Source organism: Aquarana catesbeiana, linkage group LG01 (assembly GCF_042186555.1).
Source record: "Aquarana catesbeiana isolate 2022-GZ linkage group LG01, ASM4218655v1, whole genome shotgun sequence".
NCBI classification, from domain to species: domain Eukaryota; kingdom Metazoa; phylum Chordata; class Amphibia; order Anura; family Ranidae; genus Aquarana; species Aquarana catesbeiana.
In genome coordinates, this window is record NC_133324.1 from 289,803,934 (window position 1) to 289,828,924 (window position 24,991).

Here is a 24,991-nt window from a genome sequence, read left to right on the forward strand (position 1 = left end):
CCTCATTTTGGGATTCTTAGGTTTTTTTTCATCAAACTACATTTAAAGACATTTTAATTTAAATTTGGATTTGCAGTGCTCTAGATTCCGGAAATGTTTTAAAAATAACCTCAACAATTTTATCTGAGAAACACAAATAGCTGCTGGTATGCAAATGAGTCCATTTCTTAAACCAGACAACCTGAATATTTTGTTATCTAGGACCACCCTTACCATCACTGGGAGCATCACTGCATATGTAACCGCTATCACTATTGTCAGTTATGACATGCTGGGAATCAAGGGTTGCTCATCTGTACCCAATCGCATATAACCACTGGGATGTGCATTTACAAGTGTTTAGGTAGATACAACTCTTCTTTAAAGGCTAAAACCAGCCATTGAAGGTTTGAATCTCGGCCGGTTCAACAGGGACTGGTGGAGATTCGAACCATGCATGGGCAGGCTAATTATACCCAAGTTGATCCATTGATTGACTTGGGAACAACCAGCATTTCTTATTTTTAGGATGTGATTATTGCTATAGCAGCTAGCAATAATCACAGCAGTGATGGCTTCCACCGCTGGAAGAATACAAGAGCTCCACGGGAAGGATTCCCATTTTCTTTCCTGTAACCCGTGGATGCAGGAAAGAAAATCATATCTTCTATGGCTACCTTAGATAGGAGCTCCAGTCCCCCCCCCCCCCCCAAAAAAAAAATAAAGTTAGCAGCTACAAATACTGTAGCTGTTGACTTTTAAAATAAGGACACTTACCTGCCCCTGGATCCAGTGATGTCCTCACCCAAGAACATTCTTGAATCGGCTTCGGGTGCAGGCGTCGGCATTTTCACTAAGGGAGACCTTAGTAATTGTTCCTCACCATGGCGATCTGACAGGAAGTAGGGAAGCGGGTACCTGGCAAAATCAGGCATCTGCTTCCCCTCAAAAAAAAAAAAAAAAAAAAAAAATGCCAAATGTAAAGGGGAGGAGGAAGTGGGTGGAGGGGGGAGTGTGTAACTTCCCTTTTGGATGAAGTTACGCTTTTAGTTCACCTTTGGAACATGTTACAGCCTCTCCCGCCTTTATCGAAGTTACTTACCGATAACGTTTTTTCCAAGAGTCTTTCAGAACAGCACACTTGAGAGACCTCGGCTCCTCCCCACTTAGGAAACACCGCCTCCACCAGACCTTTAAGTCGTCCCTTCCCTCCAGCCCGTCAGTTTTTGCACGAGAACCTCCGGCCAGTTTGGGAGACATAAGAACACATCATAACAATCTTCATATTCCTGATGTTCTCACGTCCTAGTGGCAAGACAACATTTTGGGTGGGTATCGGTGCTGTACTGAAAGACTCTTGGAAAAAACATTACCGGTAAGTAACTTCGATTTTCCCTATTTCGTCTTTCAGGACAACACACTTGAGAGGATAAGCGAGCACTTACCCTAGGGTGGGACTACTGCCTGTAGAACCTTACGCCCAAAGGCCTGGTCCTGGGCAGACAATAAGTCCAGTCTGTAGTGCTTAACAAAAAAAGTCTTAAAACTTGACCACATTGCTGCTCTGCAGATTTGATCGGGTGTAGCACCAGCCCACTCTGCTTGTGACGTTGCCATAGCCCTAGTGGAATGAGCCCTAATACCTTTCGGAACTTCCACCCCTTTTGCTATATAGGCCTGACTGATAGCCAATCTTAGCCATCTGGCTATAGTGTGTCTAGAGGGTTTGGAACCCATCCTTGCCCCTGAAAAAGAAACAAAAAAAGGAATCGGATTTTTTAAACTGCTCCGTAACCTCCGGGGCGAAGAGGATAGCCCAAAGGGGAGGGCTTGGAACTGAAGATGCACTACTTCCTCCCCGGACCTTACTGCCAGTCTGAGGAATTTCTGACTGTCCTCTGCGATCGGAATGTGCAGATAGGCGTCCCTTAGATCTATGGACGCCATGTAGCAATTTGGAGGAAGTAGTGTTTTTACGGAAAAAATGGAATCCATCCGAAACTTCTTGTAGGAGATTGATAGGTTCAGGGGTTTCAAGTTCAGGATGAGCCTGAATTTCCCCGAAGGCTTCCGAACCACAAAGATGTGGGAATAGAAACCCCTGCTTATTTCTCCGGATGGGACACGCGATATTACATCCTGCTGTTCTAGATCTTCCAATGAGGCTAGTAATGCCGCTGCCTTTTCCGTACACTTTGGCAAGTCCGTGACTAGCAGCTTGTGTGTGTGTGTGGGGGGGGGGGGGCGCTTGAGAATTCTCCTTACAATCCCTAGTATAAACGGATTGGAGGTAACTGACTCCCACTGTGGGAGGAAGGGCCAGAAACATTGCTCCTCCGCACCCTCTGCCCTTGTTGGTCCAAACTTTTTTCCGAGACTTTGCTCTCGGAAAATTAAACTTCCTTTGCGATTTTTCTTTTTAGGCTGTTCCCCCAACTTTTTCTTTAAGGGGAAGGCCTTCTTTTTATCGGCCGTTCGATCAAGAACCGCCTCCAGATCCAGACCAAACAGCAAGTTCCCCGTGAAAGGGACTCCGCAAAGCTTGACTTTTGAAGTATTGTCCCCCTGCCAGGTCTTTAACCAAAGAGCTCTCCTGGCTGAGTTGGCCAAAGCAGAAGATCTAGCAGACATAGGGACCGACTCTGCTGAGACGTCAGCAATGTATGCGATCCCCTTCAAAAGCATTGGGAAGGAGGAGAGAATCGTCTCCTTAGCAGTCCCAGCTTCAATATGAGCTTTTATATGTGTTAGCCAGTGCTCCATGTTACGTGCCACCACTGTGACGGCCATGGCAGGCTTAAGGTTGCCTAGAGAGGAATCCCAGGATTTTTTAAGTAGAGAGTCCATCCGCTTGTCAATGGGGTCTGTGAGTACCCCCATATCTTCAAACGCCAAGTCTGTTTTTCTGGATACCTGAGAGAAAGCTGCATCCAATCTAGGTGACTTGTTCCAAACAGCAGCTTCATCCTCTGAAAAAGGGAATCTGCGCTTTAAGGCTCTAGAAAAGAAAGGTTTCCTTTCTGGGTCCTGCCATTCCTTTTTAACGGTATCTACTAGGACCTCGTGTACCGGAAAAACCTTTTTCTTCTGCTCTCCAAGACCCACGTATATTCGGTCATGTAGAGACAGAGACTTCTTCTCCTCTTGGATGCCTATGGTGGTGTGGATTGCTCCCAAGAGCTCTTCCACTTCCACCAAGGAGAGTTTATATTGGGAGGTTCTGGAGGACTCGCCGTCCACCTTCCCTCCGTCTGATTCTCTTGAGGAATGGGAGGATGCACTATCCGGTTCATCCTCCAAAGCCTCTCTGAAGCCCCCTGGTAACTCCTCATTGACGGAGGGACCTGAAGGACCCGGTGCGACATCTTGCTGCGCTGGCAGAGGACCGGCTGGGGGCTGTATAGGCTGAAAATTTTCAAACAATGATTTAAAAGATTGAAAAGTGCTGGAAAGCTCCTTAACAGAAGCTGCCAGGTCAGAGCTCTGTTCCATAGAGTGTTCCCTGACTAGGCTTTCAATGCATTTATTGCACAAAACGTTCCCCCAGGACTCCCCTAAAGTACTCCTACATGATGGGCACTTTCTTAGGACACATGCAAGGGCTTGGTTTTCTCTGCAGATTTGTCCTGAAATAACAAAACAAGCCCCGCCAGCATCAGCAAGTCTCTTTTAAAAAATAAAAATCATGTGACCAACACCAGGAGTGCACCCCCCAGGACCAACCACCACCAGGGTCCCAAACGTGCCTCTCCTCCCCTCTGACCACTAGGAGGGAGGGGGGGTTCACCCATGGAGCTAAGTGGGAACATGGTAAGGGAACACCACCCCAGGGTTCCACTTACCTTAGTGTGGCTGGTGCTGACGTCACCCGGCACAGAACGGGAACCATCGGTCTCAGACATCCCTCAGGCCAGAGGAGTGGTCCGCCTCAGGATGCTCCTTTGGCTGTCACTACAGCCTTAATGAAGCTGGCACCAGCCGTCGCGCCGTTCGTTTTCCGTCCTGCAGGCCGGAACCGGAAGCCGCGGGTCGAACGGAAGTGCCCTCCCCGCCGGAAATTACGTCGGCCGTCATCCGACTCAGCGCTGAGCTCCATGCTGACTCCCCAGAGCGAGTGGGATCTGGACACCTCCGCAACGCCCTACCCAGGCAGTGGAGAAACGTACGCCCAGGCCTCCACTTTCCCCAAGGGAAGACAGCGAGCGCAATGCCACTGCAGGTAACTAGATTCCCCATCCATTCTGCTGTTTATGAGACCTCTGTCTCTCCTTCCAGGATTACACCGGCCTCAGCCTCACCAGCTGAATTAGCCCAGGTTCCTAGCGATGTCTCCTTGCTGGAGGAAACACCAAAACTGACGGGCTGGAGGGAAGGGGCGACTTAAAGGTCTGGTGGAGGCGGTGTTTCCTAAGAGGGGAGGAGCCGAGGTCTCTCAAGTGTGCTGCCCTGAAAGACGAAATAGGGAAAATATCCCTCCTTAACATTCATTAAAAAGTGATCTACTATGACCCGCTTTTTAGAGGGGTGTCAAGGGTTACCTGACATGTTAGCATGGCCTTTGTGCCGCCTGCACCTTTCATTTCTTGTGCTGGGGTCACAGGGACAGGAAGTGGGGGGATGTGAATGTACAATATTCACTTGCCGACTGCGCACTGTACATTTACTGTGACAGCGCAGGCCGGCTGCGCATAATCACATATTTATGTGACTCTATATTTCCAGGTAGGGGGATTGTGCGCCTGCCCAGCTGTGATTCGTCACTGCACATGCCGATCACCGAGTCCCGGCCAGTGATTGACCACTGGCAATTGGCTCTGATCTTCCCCCGAACACAGCTCTGAGTGTAAACACAGAGCTGTGTTCAGTGACAGCTGATTGCTTTTTCATTCCCTGCTAAGCATGCAAAGAAAACTAGATCCCCAGTAAAAGCAGCACATGATACACACAAACACTTGTTAGGCACAACAGCTAACCCTTTCCTGCCCATTGCCATTAGTACAGTGACAGTGCATATTATTAGCATTGATCACTGTAATAATGGCACTGGTGATGTCAGATTTCTCACCGTCCTGCTATAAGTAAAGCTATTATATAAAAAAATAAATAAAATTCCAGTATACAGTGAGGGGAAAAAAGTATTTGATCCCCTGATGATTTTGTACGTTTGCTCACTGACAAATAAATGATCAGTCCATAGTTTAATGGTAGGTTTATTTTAACAGAGACAGAACAAAAATATCCAGAAAAACGCAATTCAAAAACGTTATAAATTTATTTGCATTTTAACACTTTCATGACTAAGCCTATTTTTGAAATTTGGTGTTTACAAGTTAAAATCCGTATTTTTTGCTAGAAAATTACTTAGAGTCCCCAAACATTATATATATTTTTTTAGCAGAGAAACTAGAGAATAAAATGGCGATTGTTGCAATATTTTTTTATCACACGGTATTTGTGCAGCGGTGTTTTAAACGCAAATTTTTGGGAAAAGGGACACTTTCATGAATTTAAAAAAAAAAAAAAAAAAAACAGTAAAGTTAGCCCAATTTTTTTGTATAATGTGAAAGATGATGTTACGCCGAGTAAATAGATACCAAACATGTCACGCTTTATAATTGCACGCACTCGTGGAATGGCGACAAACTACAGTACCTAAAATTCTCCATAAGCGACGCTTTCAATTTTTTTTTACGGTTACCAGGTTAGAGTTACCGAGGAGGTCTAGTGCTAGAATTATTGCTCTCGCTCGGACGATCCCACTGGTCTTTTCTAGATAAAGCAGAAGACATCTCTTTACGTCTAAAAGACCAAACCTTTCCTCTTCCGTATTCTTGGGAGAGGTGCAGAAACTAGGGAGGACTACCTCCTGGGACCTATGAAAGTTGGAAGAAACTTTGGGTAAATAGAGTGGATCGGGTTTAATCACCACCCTGTCCTCTAAAATCAGGAAAGAGACTCTAGATCAGAAATCCTTCGCCCTGATGTAATAGCCAAAAGGAAGGACAACTTCAAAGAAATAATTTTCAGGGAAGCCTCATGCAAAGGCTCAAAAGAAGCCCTTGTTAGTGCATTTAATACTAACGACAGATCCTAGGGAGGAACATGTTTGAGGATCCTGGGAGTATGTCTAGATCTGGCTAAAAGGAACCTCCTGACTAAGGGATCTTCCGCTAGTCTTCTCTCTGAAAATAAAGATAGGGCAGCAACCTGAACCCTAAGGGTGTTGACAGATAGCCCCTTTTCCACTCGCTCCTGCAGAAAATCTAAAATGCGGGAAGGGAAAAAGAATCTAAACCAGATTTCCTTTGCCAGGAAATAAAAGTTTTCCAAACTTTCCCATAGATTCTTCTTGTGACCAACTTACGGCTATCCAGGACAGTATGAATAACCCTCTCTGAACACCCATTTAACTGTAGGATGCGCCGCTCAGCCCCCAGGCCGTCAAATGGAAGGTCTGAGGGTTTGGATGCAATACCGGTCCCTGATGGAGTAGATCCTTTCAAACTGGAAGGGGCCAGGGAGGATACACAGATAGGGCCTTCAGAGAGGAGAACCAACTCCTCCTGGGCCACCAGGGGGCAATCAGAACGACTTCTGCTCTGTCCTGAATAATTTTCCGAACCACTAGGGGCAAAAGGGGAAAAGGAGGGAAGGCATAGGTCAGGCTGAAGTCCCAAGGGAAGGACAGTGCATCTGTCCCCAAGGACTCTGTTTCTCTCTCCAGAGAGAAGAACGCCGGTAGTTTCTTGTTGAGACTGGAGGCAAAAAGATTCACTGTGGGGAGAACCCATCTTAGCACCACCTCCTGGAACGTGCCTTGATGTAGTTCCCAACCGCTGGAACTGATGCTCACCCTGCTCAGAAAGTCCACCAGCACATTTTCTGACCCCTTGATGTGGACTGCCCTTACTGAAGTGACATAGATCTCTGCCCAGGACAGAATCTGCTGCGTTAATGACAGGAGTGATTCCGAGCGAGTGCCCCCTTGCTTGTTCAAGTACGCCACTGTTGTGGCATTGTCTGAAAATATTAAAAGGTCCTTTGAATAGACCCTCTCTCCCAGAGACATAAGTGCTTTCCTCACAGCCAGAAGTTCTCTGAAATTCGAGGAGCGACCTGCTTCCTCTGGCAACCAGGCTCCTTGAGCCTGCCAGCCCTGTGAGTTAGCACCCCAACCCCACAGACTGGCATCTGTGGTAATCTTGACCGGGCAATGTTGTGTCCAATCCTTTCCCCTCTGTAATGTTCTCGCTGCTCCCACCAGGCGAGATCTAGAAAATTCCCTTCTGGTAGTTTTACCAGCTGATCCAGAGAATTTTTCCTGCGATCCCAATGGAGCAAAAGAAAAGCCTGAAGGGGTCTGGAGCGGCCCAGCAACTGCATGATTCGCCTTCCACCCTAATTTTTGAAAGGTCTGCAAAACCAACTGCAGGTCTTGAATAAGGGACTCCTTGCCCTGAGAAAAAAAAAAAAAAAAAAATCAAAAAATCGTCTAGATATGGGACGACTGATACACCTTGAATCCAAAAAAAGGCCATGACTTCGGCCATGATTTTTGTGAAAATCCTCGGTGCTGCCGAGAGACCAAAAGGAAGGGCATTGAACTGTCAATGAGACGGCTCGTTTCCCACGAGCACTGCAAACCTGAGGAACTTTCGGTGGCTCTGGCAGATTGGTACATGAAGATAAGCGTCCTGAAGGTCCAGGGTCACCATGAAGACCTCTGGTAACAACAGATTTCTTACTGAATAAATGTTCTCTATACGGAAACGTCTGTAAACTATGTATTGGTTCAGGACGCTTAAATTTATGGCCATACGAAAGCCGCCGGAAGCTTTCTTGACCAGAAAGACGTGAGAATAAAATCCCTGGAACTTCTGATTTTCTGGGACAGGAGAAATAACTCCCTCTGTTTCCCACACAGAGATCAAATTTAACATGGCTTGCCGTCTCTCTTGGTCTCTCGGCAGGTGGGTAAGAAAAAACCTCTGGGGGGGGGGGGATTTTTGAATTCCAATCTGTAACCCTTTTCCAGAGTTTGAAGGATGAAGGAATTGGTGGAAATCTCTGCCCATTCCTTGATGAAATGGCACAATCTTCCCTAACCTGGCGTCACTGGGTATTCTTGGAAGGGGCTGAAGGAGCAAAGGGAGTCCCCCCCTTTGTGTTTGTCTTTGTTAAAGGACCATTTCTTTTTAGTCTGTTGCCTGTTGGCTTTAAAATTAGCCTTGTTTTGGAAGCCACGAAAAGGCCTCTTATTCTGGGGCTTATTCCTTTGGGAAGAAGGGAATCGTTTACCTTTCTCAGAGGAACGAGATAAGACTTCTTCTATGGAAGAACCAAACCGTTTGCCTTCCAAAGGAATGCCACAGAGTTTATTCTTGGAAGTAAGATCACCTTCCCAAGATTTAAGCCAGATAGCCCGCCTAGCTGAATTAATGAGAGCAGAAGCCCTGGCTGTGGATTTCACTGAACCTGCTGCTGCATCAGCTAAGAAGGCGACTGACTTGGCAATGAGTGGGAGGGATTCTCTAATCTCTTCCTTGGGGGTGTCAGATGCCAGAAGATCATCTAGACGCTGAACCCATACATCTAAATTTCTAGCCACACAGGTGGATGCTACCGCTGGGCCTAAAGAAAAAGCTGAAGCATCCCAGGCCCTATGCAGCAATAAGTCGGCCTTCCTATCCATTTAATCCTTAACTGCTTGCCGACCGCCGGCCGTCAATTGACGGCCAGGCGGCGCAGCTCTCGTGGCGGGCGGGCGTCATATGACGTCCTCGCTTTCCTACGCCACCAGGGGGCGTGCGCGCGCCGCCGGCGATCGCGCGCGCCCGCCGTGTCACTAGGCACCCGGTGCGCGTGCCCGGCAGCCGCGATGTCCGCTGGGCACCCGCGATTACCGGTAACACAGCAGGACCGTGGATCTGTGTGTGTAAACACACAGATCCACGGTCCTGTCAGAGGAGAGGAGATCGATGGTATGTTCCTAGTACAGAGGAACACCGATCGGTCTCCTCCCCTAGTGAGTCCCCGCCCCCTACAGTTAGAATCACTCCCTAGCAACACAGTTAACCCCTCAATCACCACCTAGTGTTAACCCCTTCCCTGCCTGTCACATTTATACAGTAATCAATGCATTTTTATAGCACGGATCGCTGTATAAATGTGAATGGTCCCAAGTGTCAAAAGTGTCCGATGTGTCCGCCACAATATCTCAGTCACGATAAAAAAAAAAAAAAAAAAAAAAAAATCGCAGATCGCCGCCATTACTAGTAAAAAAATTTAAAAAAATAAAAATGTTATAAAACTATCCTCTATTTTGTAGACGCTATAACTTTTGCGCAAACCAATCTATATACGCTTATTGCGATTTTTTTTACCAAAAATATGTACAAGAATACATATCGGCCTAAACTGAGAAAAAATTTGTTTTAAAGAAAAAAAAAATTGGATATTTATTATTGCAAAAGGTAAAAATTATTGTGTTTTTTTTAAAACTTGTCACTCTTCTTTTGTTTATAGTGCAAAAAATAAAAACCACAGAGGTGATCAAATACCACTAAAAGAAAGCTCTATTTGTGGGGAAAAAATGATAACAATTTCATTTGGGTACAGTGTTGTATGACCGCGCAATTGTCATTCAAAGTGCGACAGCGCTGAAAGCTGAAAAATGGCTTGGGCAGGAAGGGGGCGAAAATGCACTGTATTGAGGGGGTTAAGGACCCCAGAATCCTCAAAAGAAAGATCTGATCTTTTGGACACCTGCAGCATAGGGGCAACTAATCTAGGACACTTAAAGAAAACCTCCTCAAAATCAGGCTGAAAAGGAAATCTTTTGTGTCCTCTGGATTGGAACAACCTTTTTTGAGGTTCTTTCCATTCAGATAGAATCATGTCTCTAAGAGACTGATGTACCGGAAAGGTTCTAGATTTCCGTCCCTGAAGGCCCCTATACATTTTATCCTGTACAGATTGAGCATGCTGTGGCATCTCAATTTGCTCTGAGGTATAAAATTGCTTTTAATAGTTCATCAATATCCTCAACTGGAAAAAGATACTTAGATGAGCTACCTGTATCTTCCTCTGATGCAGACTTTTCATCAGATGAAGAGACTGAATTCTCACCTTCCTCCAGATCAGAGGTATTGCGTAAACTAATAGTCTCAAATACTAATAAGGGAAGGGACTTGGCAGAGGTTGAAGGATCTTGAGCTATGGGTCTAAAAGAGGGAGGGCCTATACTAGTAACCCTGTCATTTAGTGACCGAAAAGAGTCCACTAACTCCTTCATAGAAGTCATTAACTCCTTAAAGGAGGAAGACTCTGAACTAGCTCAGGGTGGGATACAATCCTCAAAAAATAGCTTTTTATAACTATCAGAGAGCCTGGCTCTACAGTTCCCACATTTCTTCTTCACAGGTTTGGCCTAGAAGAGAGCAGAAACAAGGGCCATGAATAAAAAGGATCCATATAAAAGAAGTCCCTTGCTGTAGCTACCCACAGACCAGGGCTTACCTTGGGGGCAGTATGGGACCCGGATGCTGCCGCTGGTTCAACACGAGCGGACGTTCCATCCTCAGACCTGTCCTCAGGCTCCATGAAGCAAGCAGAGAACGGTCGCAGAGAAGACTGCTGCTGTACTGCAAAAACTGCGCCTAGAATGGTGTTTTTAGCAGGCCATACCCCTGCAGCATGTCCTCAGTGTCTCCACACCATGCTCCTTATAAAACCTCGCCGTCCGGAAGTGCGTCATGTGACTTCCGGTCCCAGCGCCATCTTGCTGCATCACCGGAAGTCCTCCTGACGCCATCTTGGTACACCGGAATGAAGTATTTAGGAGGACACAGTTCCACACAGCAGCGCTGGGGAAAGGAAGGGAGTTGCCACCATTTACACAGGCAAGTAACCCTTAGAAATAGGAAACCCTTCTGGTACAGACCATCATCCAGGACTTGGCCACAACTAGTCCTGGATGAAACCAGAGAAGGGGGGTCCACCAACCACAGTTACCAGACCATAAGAAAACAAAAAAAACGTGTCGGTGCTCCTGGAGGGTCTGGAAACACAAAACAACTGAGGGTCAGAGGAAAGGGAGAGGCCTTTTAAATTCTATCTGATTTGTGTTTCCTGTAGAGGAAGGTGAGGGGGGAAACATTTTTTTGATCACTTTTATTGCCGTCACAAGGAATGTAAACATCCCTTGTGACAGCAATAGGTGGTGACAGGTACTCTTTATGGAGGGATCAGGGTCTAAAAGACCCCTGATCCCTCCTTTGCACTTCACAGTATTCACATCGCCGAAAACGGCGATTCTGAACACTGTATAATTTTTTTAAATCGGCGCCATTGGCAGCCGAGTAAACGGGAAGTGACGTCATGACGTCGCTTCTGCGTTTACAATTAGTAGGCTGGAACGAAGCCGCCCACAGCTTCATTCCAGCACGCCCCCAGCCGCCGGAGGCATCCGATTGGTCACCGGGCCTCCCGATGGCACGGGAGGCCCGGTAAGAGCAGTGGGGGGGGACGTCTTTTTCTTAGTACTCGGCGATACCAATTACCGATACCTACCGCAACTGTTTTGTTTTCACTTTAGCTCTCAGCAATGGTACAAAGCATTGAAAAGTTATTTACAAATGAAATAGATTTTTTTAAAATGATGTGCTTTTTCAATGTGAAACGTGTAAATATTTATGTGTGTAAAAATATTCACAAAAGCAAAAAAAAAAAAAGTTTTAATTGTTTATCGTTTATAAAATAGACGTGAAAAAAAAAATAATAATCAGGAAAATAATTAAATGGAGGAAAATAGGGAGTTAATTAAGGGTTTATAAGGTGTTAGTCTGCAGATGAAGAAATAGAAATATACAAGAAACAATGTTTCTTTTTATTCCACTGACAGCTCAAAGAAGGAGCCTGAAAGTATTGGTGCATTTGCATGAGTATCGATACTTGTTCAAATACTAGTAGCGGTGCAACCCTAATATATATAATATTTATTTTATGTTATTTCCATTTATATACAGCGTTGCATGACTGCACAATTATCAGTTAAAGTAGCAGAGTGCCGCATAGCAAAAAAATTGCCTGGTCATCAGGGGGGAGGTAAAACTTTCCGGAGCACAAGTGGATATATATGTAAAGTGCTGCGTAAATGGACAGAGCTATACAAGTACTGGTAATAAATCCATAATACATATCCCAAACTAGGACAGAGTCAGACATATAATGAGCCACCCAGGACTTGTGTATTGACACCCAAGACTTGTGACGCCCACGACTAGTGACACCCACAACTTGTGTAATGACACCCAGGACTAGTGACACCCACAACTTGTGTAATGACACCCAGGACTAGTGACACCCACGACTAGTCTAGTGACGCCCACGACTAGTGACACCCACAACTTGTGTAATGACACCCAGGACTAGTGACACCCAGGACTTGTCTAGTGACACCCACGACTTGTCTAGTGACACCCACGACTTGTCTAGTGACACCCACGACTTGTCTAGTGACACCCACGACTTGTCTAGTGACACCCACGACTTGTCTAGTGACACCCACGACTTGTCTAGTGACACCCACGACTTGTCTAGTGACACCCACGACTAGTGACACCCACAACTTGTGTAATGACACCCAGGACTAGTGACACCCAGGACTTGTCTAGTGACACCCACGACTTGTCTAGTGACACCCACGACTTGTCTAGTGACACCCACGACTTGTCTAGTGACGCCCACGACTAGTGACACCCACAACTTGTGTAATGACACCCAGGACTAGTGACACCCAGGACTTGTCTAGTGACACCCACGACTTGTCTAGTGACACCCACGACTTGTCTAGTGACACCCACGACTTGTCTAGTGACACCCACGACTTGTCTAGTGACACCCACGACTTGTGACACCCACGACTTGTGACACCCACGACTTGTGACACCCACGACTTGTGACACCCACGACTTGTGACACCCACGACTTGTGTAATGACACCCAGGACTTGTCTAGTGACACCCAGGACTAGCGACACCCACGACTTGTCTAGTGACACCCACGACTCGTGTAATGACACCCAGGACCAGTGTAATGACACCCAGGACCAGTGTAATGACACCCAGGACCAGTGTAATGACACCCAGGACTAGTGTAATGACACCCAGGACTTGTCTAGTGACACCCAGGACCAGTGTAATGACACCCAGGACTCGTGTAATGACACCCAGGACCAGTGTAATGACACCCAGGACTCGTGACACCCAGGACTAGTGTAATGACACCCAGGACTTGTCTAGTGACACCCAGGACTAGTGTAGCGCCTGAGTGAAGAGATGGGGTCAGCCTGTACACATGGGATAGAAGTCTCTGGACGGGGTTACCTTTCTTTCCCTTCTCCTCCTCAGACACGGTCTGGAAGCCAAAGTGAGTGTCCCTCCCCGAGCTGTGTGTGTCCTGAGAGAACAGACAGCCGCCTGTCCCCCTCCTCCACCATGGCCGCCAACACCGGCTCACTGCTCTCATGGGCGCCGCCATACTCTACATGCGCCCCACACACTGACCTCCGCCACAGGAACCGGGGGCGGGGCGTCAGATGTCACATGGGAGGGAGGAGCTGCTTCATGATGGCGTAGTCCGCCTTGTTAGTAGGAGTTGACAGTGAGAGATGTGTGCGGATCAGGGGAGTACACAGGAAGAGCGGCGTGTGACCAAACATGGGGAACATATACACTGTGTGGGCGATGATATGGGAGGTGGGGTGTTCAGGGGAATGCAATGTGTGATGCAGAAGAATTACATAAAATACCTCACGGAAGTCACTGCGGGGGAGCAATGGTGTATAGGGAAACAAACAAGATATCTGGGGCGCACACCCTAAGGCCCCTTTCACACTGGGGTGATGGGGGCGTCGGTGGTAGAACTGCTATTTTTAGTGGCGGTCGGCCGCTAGCAGTCCGTTTTTAACCCCCGCTGGCGGACGAAAAAGGGTTAAAAGCGGCGCTATGCCGCCGGTATAGCTGCGCTGCCCCATTGATTTCAATGGGCAGGAGCAGTGAATACACCGCTCCAAAGATGCTGTCTGCAGGAGTTTTTTTTCTCTCCTGCCAGCGCACAGCTCCAGTGTGAAAGCCCTCGGGGTTTTCACACTGGAGAAACAGTAGCAGCAGTTTTAGATCGATTTGAAGGCGCTATTTTTAGCGCAATAGCGCCTGCAAACTGCCCCATTGTGAAAGGGGCCTAAAAGATAAATTAAAGATGGTGCAGCCATAAGACCATACAACAGAACAAAATATTACAGCACACACATGCAAAAAGACATTTACCTCCTGCAAGGCTTATTTAAAACACCTAAACATTTTTAGGGGGGACTTTGTCGCAGTAAGTGGGCTTAAGCACCATGTAACAATATGGTGTGACCAAATCCCCATATTTTTTGATAACGCTTTTTGAAAATGTCTAGGTGTTTTAAATAAGCCTTGCAGGAGGTAAATGTCATTTTGCATGTGTGCGCTGTAATATTTTGTTCAGTGGTGTGTATGGAAGGGACTGTGGGGGAGCAGTGGTGTGTACGGAAGGCACGGGGGGGGGAGCAGTGGTGTGTACAGAAGGCACGGGGGGGGGGAGAGCAGTGGTGTGTACGGAAGGCACTGTGGGGGGAGCAGTGGTGTGTACGGAAGGCACTGTGGGGGGAGCAGTGGTGTGTACGGAAGGCACGGGGGGGGGGGGGAGCAGTGGTGTGTACGGAAGGCACGGGGGGGGGGAGCAGTGGTGTGTACGGAAGGCACGGGGGGGGGGGGAGCAGTGGTGTGTACGGAAGGCACGGGGGGGGGAGCAGTGGTGTGTACGGAAGGCACGGGGGGGGAGCAGTGGTGTGTATGGAAGGCACTGCAGGGGGAGCAGTGGTGTGTACGGAAGGCACTCTGGGGGGAGCAGTGGTGTGTACGGAAGGCATGGGGGGGGGGGCAGTGGTGTGTACGGAAGGCACTGTGGGGGGAGCAGTGGTGTGTACGGAAGGCACGGGGGGGGGGGGAGCAGTGGTGTGTACGGAAGGCACGGGGGGGGGGAGCAGTGGTGTGTACAGAAGGCACGGGGGGGGGAGCAGTGGTGTGTACGGAAGGCACGGGGGGGGAGCAGTGGTGTGTACGGAAGGCACGGGGGGGGAGCAGTGGTGTGTATGGAAGGCACTGCAGGGGGAGCAGTGGTGTGTACGGAAGGCACTCTGGGGGGAGCAGTGGTGTGTACGGAAGGCACGGGGGGGGGGAGCAGTGGTGTGTATGGAAGGCACTGTGGGGGGAGCAGTGGTGTGTACGGAAGGCACTGTGGGGGGAGCAGTGGTGTGTACGGAAGGCACGGGGGGGGGGAGCAGTGGTGTGTACGGAAGGCACTGTGGGGGGAGCAGTGGTGTGTACGGAAGGCACTGTGGGGGGAGCAGTGGTGTGTACGGAAGGCACGGGGGGGGGGGGAGCAGTGGTGTGTACGGAAGGCACGGGGGGGGGAGCAGTGGTGTGTACGGAAGGCACGGGGGGGGGGGGAGCAGTGGTGTGTACGGAAGGCACGGGGGGGGGAGCAGTGGTGTGTACGGAAGGCACGGGGGGGGAGCAGTGGTGTGTACGGAAGGCACGGGGGGGGGGGAGCAGTGGTGTGTATGGAAGGCACTGTGGGGGGAGCAGTGGTGTGTACGGAAGGCACTGTGGGGGGAGCAGTGGTGTGTACGGAAGGCACGGGGGGGGGGGAGCAGTGGTGTCTACGGAAGGCACTGTGGGCGGAGCAGTGGTGTGTACGGAAGGCACTGTGGGGGGAGCAGTGGTGTGTACGGAAGGCACGGGGGGGGGGGGGAGCAGTGGTGTGTACGGAAGGCACGGGGGGGGGAGCAGTGGTGTGTACGGAAGGCACGGGGGGGGGGGAGCAGTGGTGTGTACGGAAGGCACGGGGGGGGGAGCAGTGGTGTGTACGGAAGGCACGGGGGGGGAGCAGTGGTGTGTATGGAAGGCACTGCAGGGGGAGCAGTGGTGTGTACGGAAGGCACTCTGGGGGGAGCAGTGGTGTGTACGGAAGGCACGGGGGGGGGGGAGCAGTGGTGTGTACGGAAGGCACTGTGGGGGGAGCAGTGGTGTGTACGGAAGGCACGGGGGGGGGGGGAGCAGTGGTGTGTACGGAAGGCACGGGGGGGGGGGGAGCAGTGGTGTGTACAGAAGGCACGGGGGGGGGGAGCAGTGGTGTGTACGGAAGGCACGGGGGGGGAGCAGTGGTGTGTACGGAAGGCACGGGGGGGGAGCAGTGGTGTGTATGGAAGGCACTGCAGGGGGAGCAGTGGTGTGTACGGAAGGCACTCTGGGGGGAGCAGTGGTGTGTACGGAAGGCACGGGGGGGGGGGGGAGCAGTGGTGTGTATGGAAGGCACTGTGGGGGGAGCAGTGGTGTGTACGGAAGGCACGGGGGGGGGAGCAGTGGTGTGTACGGAAGGCACGGGGGGGAGCAGTGGTGTGTACGGAAGGCACAAGGGGGGGGGAGCAGTGGTGTGTACGGAAGGCACGGGGGGGGGAGCAGTGGTGTGTACGGAAGGCACGGGGGGGGGGAGCAGTGGTGTGTACGGAAGGCACGGGGGGGAGCAGTGGTGTGTACGGAAGGCACGGGGGGGGGAGCAGTGGTGTGTATGGAAGGCACTGCAGGGGGAGCAGTGGTGTGTATGGAAGGCACTGCGGGGGAGCAGTGGTGTGTACGGAAGGCACTGCGGGGGGGAGCAGTGGTGTGTACAGAAGGCACTGCGGGGGGAGCAGTGGTGTGTACGGAAGGCACTGCGGGGGAGCAGTGGTGTGTACGGAAGGCACTGCGGGGGAGCAGTGGTGTGTACGAAAGGCACTGTGGGGCAGCAGTGTTGTGTACGGAAGGCACTGCGGGGGGAGCAGTGTTGTGTACGGAAGGCACTGAGGGGGGAGCAGTGGTGTGTACGGAAGGCACTGCGGGGCAGCAGTGGTGTGTACGGAAGGCACTGCGGGGGAAGCAGTGGTGTGTACGGAGGGCACTGCGGGGGAGCAGCGGTGTGTACGGAAGGCACTGTGGGGCAGCAGTGGTGTGTACGGAAGGCACTGCGGGGGAGCAGCGGTGTGTACGGAAGGCACTGTGGGGCAGCAGTGGTGTGTACGGAAGGCACTGCGGGGGAGCAGCAGTGTGTACGGAAGGCACTGTGGGGCAGCAGTGGTGTGTACGGAAGGCACTGCGGGGGAGCAGTGGTGTGTACGGAAGGCACTGTGGGACAACAGTGGTGTGTGCGAAAGGCACTGTGGGACAGCAGTGGTGTGTACGGAAGGTACTGTGGGACAGCAGTGGTGTGTACGGAAGGCACTGTGGGGGAGCAGCGGTGTGTACGGAAGGCACTGTGGGGCAGCAGTGGTGTGTGCGGAAGGCACCGCGGGGGAGCAGCGGTGTGTACGGAAGGCACTGCGGGGGAGCAGCGGTGTGTACGGAAGGCACTACGGGGGAGCAGCGGTGTGTACGGAAGGCCCTGTGGGGGAGAAGCGGTGTGTACGGAAGACACTGTGGGGAGCTGCAACTTTTGCTCTACCACTATGTGCCTGAACCAGTGCACATATATTCATTCTGAAACCGCTTAAAGTTTAACTACACCTTTTTGTGCAGTTACATTTATGTGATAAGATCCCTACATCTTACACCCTAATCTATCACCAATTTAGAGAAATATTGCTTGGTAGATTCCAGAGCCACATATCAAAATATTCTCAGCCAGGCCTGTGCATGCTTTCTGCACACCTATTGTTTCACGATCAGGGGTCAGGCTCGAAGATCAGTTGCTATAGCAGTAGCGGAACTACCACCAACCAGAAGGATAGGTACACAGGCAGTCTCTCTGGTGAATGATGCTGGCTCACCTGAGGTGCGGGGTCTAAGTACTAACCGGGGTTACCGGAGCTCCTGAAGGTGGAGATGGATTTTGCTGTGTGTTAGTACCAGGTCGCGGTCCTTGGGATCGCCCCACCAGGAGGTGAGCAAGCCGGGGTTCAGAAACAGATATAGCAAGTAGGGATCAAGCAGAAGAGTAGTCGGTAAACATGCCAAAGGTTGGTAACAAGTAGTTGCAGGTTGGAATCAGGCAGAAGCGTAGTCTAGGAACAAGCCAAGGGTTGACAACGAGTAGTAGCAAAACATGGAAGACAGGAGAGGGATACTGGCTGAGAGAGCACAATAATCTGGAAAACAGGAAGTGCAGAGACATGGCTTAAATCGGGAAGTCCATGGTTGGAGCATTGCTTGACAAAGCAGAGGTTCCGGGTTCAAATCCAGGCCCTGCCAATTTGTTACTATTACCATTACTTCCTATCACAAGTTCATTCTCAGAAATCCACAGGAATAAGTGGGGTGTGGAAAGCATATAGACAGGACCTGCCGGGAACATTTGACAAGCAGCTCTGCAGTATAGTTGTGGATCCACTCATCTGTCCCTAATCCAGTTATAAAAGCCTGGGAGGGGGGAGGCTATGGGGTAGGGTACCTACCAGTTAATTGTACTAATTGCATCAGTGGTAACCCATGTAGACAGAAAAGCACTGCTTCAAGCCCTAAAGTTCTCAACCCGCTGATTCCGAACACTGCCGGGGTGCTGGCTTCCAAAGGCCCCATCTTGCCCGATAAAAATTGACCTGCCAAAAGAGAAAAAAAAAAAACAGAAGTGCACACATTGAGAGACTGCCCAGTCAAATGTGTATCGAATAGGCCCCAGCTTGTCTCTTACGCCATGCCACTAACGTGTTTCACCCCTTCATGGGCTTAGTTGTAACGCTACGACTGAGTCTGTGAGGGTGAAACGCATTATATGGGCAACCTCCCAGTGTGCGCTTTTCTTTTTTTCATTTTGACAGTTTTGCAACACGGGTATGTACACTTACATTTTAGGCCTCATGTATACGGGTGTATTGGAGCTTATAATACGTTTTGATTTTGCCACCCTGGAGCCACAGGTGTTGCATACAGCTGACTGTCCAAATGAATTGCAAGATATGGTTGTGTTTGGATATATGCAGTGCCCAACATAGACTGTGCCCAGGGGTATACATCCATACAGGTGCACATGTTGACTCTCAAGGCTTCAGCCCCGGAAGATTTGACCGGGCCATTTTTTGCGTTACGGCGTCGCTTTAGCTGACAATTGCACAGTCGTGCAACACTGTACCCAAAACAAAATTGTTAGGGCTTTCTTTTGGTGGTATTTGATCACTTCTGCGGTTTTTATTTTTTGCGCTATAGACAAAAAAAGAGCGACAATTTTGAAAAAACAATGTTTTGTACTTTTTGCTATAATAAATATCCCCATTTTTTTTTTTTAAAAAGGAAGTTTTTCCTCAGTTTAGGTTGATATGTATTCTTCTTATTTTTGGTAATAAATCGCAATAAGCGTATATTGATTGGTTTGCGCAAAAGTTGTAGCGTCTACAAAAGATTTATGGCATTTTTATTATTATTATTTTTTTTTTTTTACTAGTAATGGCGGTGATCTGCGATAATTTTTTTTTTTTCTTAATCGGGACTGCGACATTATGGCGGACAGATCGGACACTTTTGACAATTTTTTGGAACCATTGACATCTATACAGCGATCAGTGCTATAAAAAGGCACTGATTACTGTGTAAATGTCACTGGCAGGGAGGGGGTTAACACTAGGGGGCGATCAAGGGGTTAACTGTGTTCCCTTGTGTCTGTTCACATGCATCGGGTCCCCCCGCAGTGGAGTGGGCTCCCACGCCTGCTTAAAGCGCTGACATACAGCTACGATGGCTCACAGGAACGTGCCGACCTGCCACAGTATAATGACGGCGGCTGTTCGGCAAGCAGTTAATATGATAGCCCCTCAGGGCAAGATTGTCACCTGTATGGATTTGAAAATGATGGTGCAGTTTATAAACCGCTCTGCAGTTCAAAATCTGTTTGCTTTTTCTTGGGCTAAAATGGGCACAGGTGGACACAAGCTGAGTGATTCCACCATGGCCACCCACAGCCATGGTAGGTAGCCTCTGTAGAGTGGAAGATGGATCCTGAGGGGCACTTTGGATCTCAGTAAGGAGTGGACTGCAGCATTCTGATACTTTACCCCCCCCCACCTGTTCCCTACAGCCACATACAGTATGACAGCTTTGGATCTGCTTGATCCTTCACTACATTCACTTTCTAGCTACTGGGGGTGGATGATGAGGGTGCTTGAGGTTCCTGTGCCATCTGTCAGCAAGAATAGTTTACACAAAGAGACTTAAAGTAGAACTAAGGGCAAAACTTTTTTGTTTTCATTTTGGACAGAGAAAGGGAGGGCTAGATTTTTTTTTTCTCGCCATCTTTGTCCCATTGTGGAGATTTCTCTTTACTTCCTGTCCAATAGCCAAACGGGAAGTGAGAAGAAATCCCTGCAAATTAAATTGTTTGTTAACCCAAAAAGAAAATAGATTCTGGTACCTTAAAGCAGATTACACAGCGCTTGTGCTATGTAATCTGCCCCCCTCTAAACTGTAAAAAAAAAAAAAAAAACCTGAATATTGCACTTCCTGTATGCCCTCTTTAAATAGACCACGATGACAAGGGTAGCTCCGCCCTGATCACAGTGGTCTATGCGTTCCTTCTTCAAACACTATCCCCTCTGCTCTCCTCTCTCCCCCTCACCCCCCCCCTCTTTCCTCCCGGTCATCTGCCTCAATGTCTGTCTCCGCCCCCCTCCCTACTATTGCTTGTAAATTAAAATCATAAAATTTTCACTGCCAGCCTCTCTATTAGAGGCTGGCATAGCACACTAGGTCATTTGTTTTACAAAATGAGCGCTGTAAATACCTAATATCAGCTGTCTTCAGGCCGGTCACATGACTCGCGGCCGCTCTACAGCTCGGAGACAGGGCTTCTGTGGAGGACACGAGTGGTCACGTGATCTCCCCGGCTGACGTCAGAGGGAGATCACAGCCCCTCCCTCAGAAGCCATTCATCAGATCTGGAAAGCGGCCGTGAGTCATGTCACCAGCCTGAAGACAGCTGATATTATGTATTTACAGCGCTCATTTTGTAAAACTAGTGACAGTGTGCTATGCCAGCCTCTAGTAGAGGGGCTGGCATATATATATATATATATATATATATATATATATACACACACACACACACACACGTGATACTCAAAAAATTAGAATATCGCGCAAAAGTTCATTTATAAGGTGAAACCAATATATGAGATAGACTCATTACATGCAAAGCAAGATAGTTCAAGCCGTGATTTGTCATAATTATGATGATTATGGCTTACAGCTCATGAAAACCCCAAATCCACAATCAGAGGAAAATTTGAATATTGTGAAAAGGTGCAATATTCTAGGCTCAAAGTGTCCCACTCTAATCAGGCTAATAATCCATAACACCTGCAAAGGGTTCCTGAGCCTTTAAATGGTCTCTCAGTCTGGTTCAGTAGGAATCACAATCATGGGAAAGACTGCTGACCTGACAGTTGTGCAGAAAACCATCATTGACACCCTCCATAAGGAGGGGAAGCCTCAAAAGGTAATTGCAAAAGACGTTGGATGTTCCCAAAGTGCTGTATCAAAGCACATTAATAGAAAATTATGTGGAAGGGAAAATTGTGGAAGAAAACAGTGCACAAGCAGCAGGGATGACCGGAGCCTGGAGAGGAGTGTCAGGAAAAGGCCATTCAAAAGTGTTGGGGACTGAGCCTGGAGTCAGTGCATCAAGAGCCACCACACACAGACTGATCCTGGACATGAGCTTCAAATGTCATATTCCTCTTGTCAAGCCACTCCTGAACAACGAACAACGTCAGAAGCGTCTTACCTGGGCTAAAGAAAAACAGACCTGGTCTGTTGCTCAGTGGTCCAAAGCCCTCTTTTCTGATGAGAGCAAATTTTGCATCTCATTTGGAAACCAAGGGCTCAGAGTATGGAGGAAGAATGGAGAGTCACACACTGCAAGATGCTTGAAGTCCAGTGTGAAGTTTCTACAGTCTGTGTTGATTTGGGGAGCCATGTCATCTGCTGGTGTTGGTCCACTGTGCTTCATTAAGTCCAGGGTCAATGCAGCCGTCTACCAGGAGATTTTGGAGCACTTCTGCAGACAAGCTCTATGGGGATGCTGACTTCGTTTTCCAGCAGGACTTGGCACCTGCCCACACTGCCAAAAGCACCTCAAAAGGTAATTGCAAAAGAAGTCGGATGTTCCCAAAGTGCTGTATCAAAGCACATTAATAGAAAGTTATGTGGAAGGGAAAAGTGTGGAAGAAAACGGTGCACAAGCAGCAGGGATGACCGGAGTTTGGAGAGGAGTGTCAGGAAAAGGCCATTCAAAATGGGGCATTGCCAAGAGATAGATGAGAGACATGAGACCGAACAATGCAAAAGAGCTGAAGGCCACTATTGAAGAATCCTGGTCTTCCATAACACCTCAGCAGTGCCACAGGCTGATAGCTTCCATGCCACGCCGCATTGAGGCAGTAATTGCTGCAAAAGGGGCCCAAACCAAGTACTGAGTACATATGCATGCTTGTACTTTTCAGAGGTCCAATATTGTTCTATGTACAATCCTTGTTTTATTGATTGCATGTAATATTCTAATTTTCTGAGATTGTGGATTTGGGGTTTTCATGAGCTGTAAGCCATAATCATCACAATTATGACAAATCACGGCTTGAACTATCTTGCTTTGCATGTAATGAGTCTATCTCATATATTAGTTTCACCTTTTAAGTTGCATTAGTGAAATAAATGAACTTTTGCACGATATTCTAATTTTTCGAGTATCACCTGTCTGTGAATATGTGTGTGTGTATATATATATATATATATATATATATGTGTATATATATATATATATATATATATATTATATGTAACACTAGTGACCGCATTGGAAGATTTCTCTTCTATTTTTGGGGACAAAATTTGGGATTTTCTTTTACTTTCAATGATAATGGTAAACAGGACAAATGGAGAGGGTGAATCTCCCTAACAGGGTACAGACAGCAGGTGTACTAATCCCTCTCCACTCTATCCAAAACGAAAAAAAAAAAAAAAAGGTTTTGCCTCTAGTTATACTTTAACATTGTATCTACCAGTTCAGGAAAGGAAGGCTGACAAGGAAGTCATCTGACAATCTGAGACCTTATCTTTTTTAATTCCATATTTTTATTAGATTTTTAAAGAGTACATTGTACAATTAAACATTGTACGTCGTGCAACGACGTCTGTATAACAATCATAGATATGAACTTCTGTCCACAGACAGGGATCTAGTAGAAACATGTATATAAGTATATAAGAAGTAATCGTGTCATTTCGTATTATGCTAACAGAAAGGAAACTCTGAAAGGACGTATTCGGTCCCCTTCACTAGTGTGTCACCCCATGTGGGACCTTTAGTGGCACAGGAGCGAAGCGGACCCTTTTGTGATAGACACGACAGTTCCAATCAGTGAAAAATTTTCAGTTATAAAGGTAACTTAACATTCTAAATGAGTGATAGGTATTGCTCGGTCAAGAAGAGGGGTCAGTAGATCTGTTCGTTTGTGCGCGGGGTGCGCAGTTTCTAGTCCAGTCGGTCCAAGGTTGCCATGCTTTGCGTATTTTTGTGGCTTGCCCAGATAGTGTGGCTGTGATGGTCTCGTAGCTGTAGTGTAGTGATACCAAGTGACTTGAGTAAGCGTCAGATGTGTGTCAGATTTCCAGTGTCTGGTTATATTGAGTCTGGCTGCCATGAGGATGTGGGTGGTTGTGAATTGGAGGGGGTGAGGAAAGTCCTCAATAGTGAGGTTGAGGATCGCTAGGGCCGGTGTTGGGGGGGTCGTGATTTGGGTGATGGTCGAGATTAAGTGGAAGGTGTCTTCCCAGTATTTGCGTAGTTTGGTGCACGACCAGAAGATGTGTAGTAGGTCGCTTGTGGAAGATTTACTCCAGCAGGTATTAGGGATTTGAGGGTTAAAAGATGTTATGCGGGCAGGGGTCAGATACCATCTTAGTGTAATCTTCTGTGTAAGTTCCCATAGGGCTGCGCATTTGGTGGATTTGTAAATAGTCTTGAGGGCTTGTTGCCATTGTGTGTCTGTAAAATTTGTGGCAAGGTCTTTTACCCAGGTGTGGTGAGGTGGCAGTTTGGTAAAGGTACGTTTTTGGTGTAGGTTATTATAAAAGTATGAGATCCCTTTAATTTTTGTGTCGGGGTTGGTGAGGTATTCCCAAGTCTTGGGGTGTATATTGTAGATGGGGAGTGATATAGTTTTCAAGCAGTGACGTATACGGAGATAGGTGAAGTATTCGGATGCGGGTATGGCGTATGTGGTTTGTAGTTGAGGAAATGATTTGATGTGGTTGTCTTGTAGTATGTCTTGTATGTAATTTATGCCTTTAAGGATCCAAGGCGAGAGTGAGATTTCTGGCATTAAATGGAGTAAGGATTGTATGGGAATGTGGGATTGTGGTGTGATAGGAGAGTATTGCATTTGGGATGACGCTTTTTTCCATGCCTGTGCTGAGGCTTTCACGGTGGGAAATAGGGATTTTGGGATTGGAGCGCCTAGGGGAATACTTAGTAGCCATGTTTGCAGGTTTGGTCTTGTGAGTGAAGATTGTTCAATGTGGCCCCACAGAGTGGACGGGGATGGTTGAAACCAGCAGGGTAGTTGGGCCAGGATAGCCGCCAGGTGGTAGTCTTCGAAGTCTATTGAGCTCGAGCCACCTACCAGTCTGTGTTTGACCAGTTTTGTGTGGGCACATCTGGGTCATTTGTCTTTCCAGAGGAATTTATTAAATAGCGTCTGGAGGGATCTAAAGAATGTGGTGGGCAGGGGAATAGGTAGGGTTCGAAAGTAGTAGAGTATTTGGGGAAGGCAGATCATTTTAAAGGCCGCAAGCCTACCTGTCCAGGAGAGTTCGTGTTTCGCTATGTTTTGTGTGGTCGCTTGAATGTTTTGGAGGAGTGGAAGATAGTTACATGAATAGAGTTTTTTAGTCGTCCTCGGTAGTTG

At 48.3% G+C, this 24,991-nt stretch overlaps 1 protein-coding gene across 1 annotated transcript in view; it reads right to left on the reverse strand.

Moving 5' to 3' along the window:
* The window catches only part of COQ5 (coenzyme Q5, methyltransferase), a 45,707-nt gene extending 32,104 nt beyond the window's left edge, over positions 1 to 13,603 (reverse strand). The window contains exon 1 of the mRNA XM_073629300.1: positions 13,365 to 13,603. Within this exon, the coding sequence (XP_073485401.1) occupies positions 13,365 to 13,518 (154 nt within the window). The 5' untranslated portion in view covers positions 13,519 to 13,603. The remainder of the gene's footprint in view (positions 1 to 13,364) is intronic.
* Between the last annotated feature and the right edge of the window lie 11,388 nt (positions 13,604 to 24,991).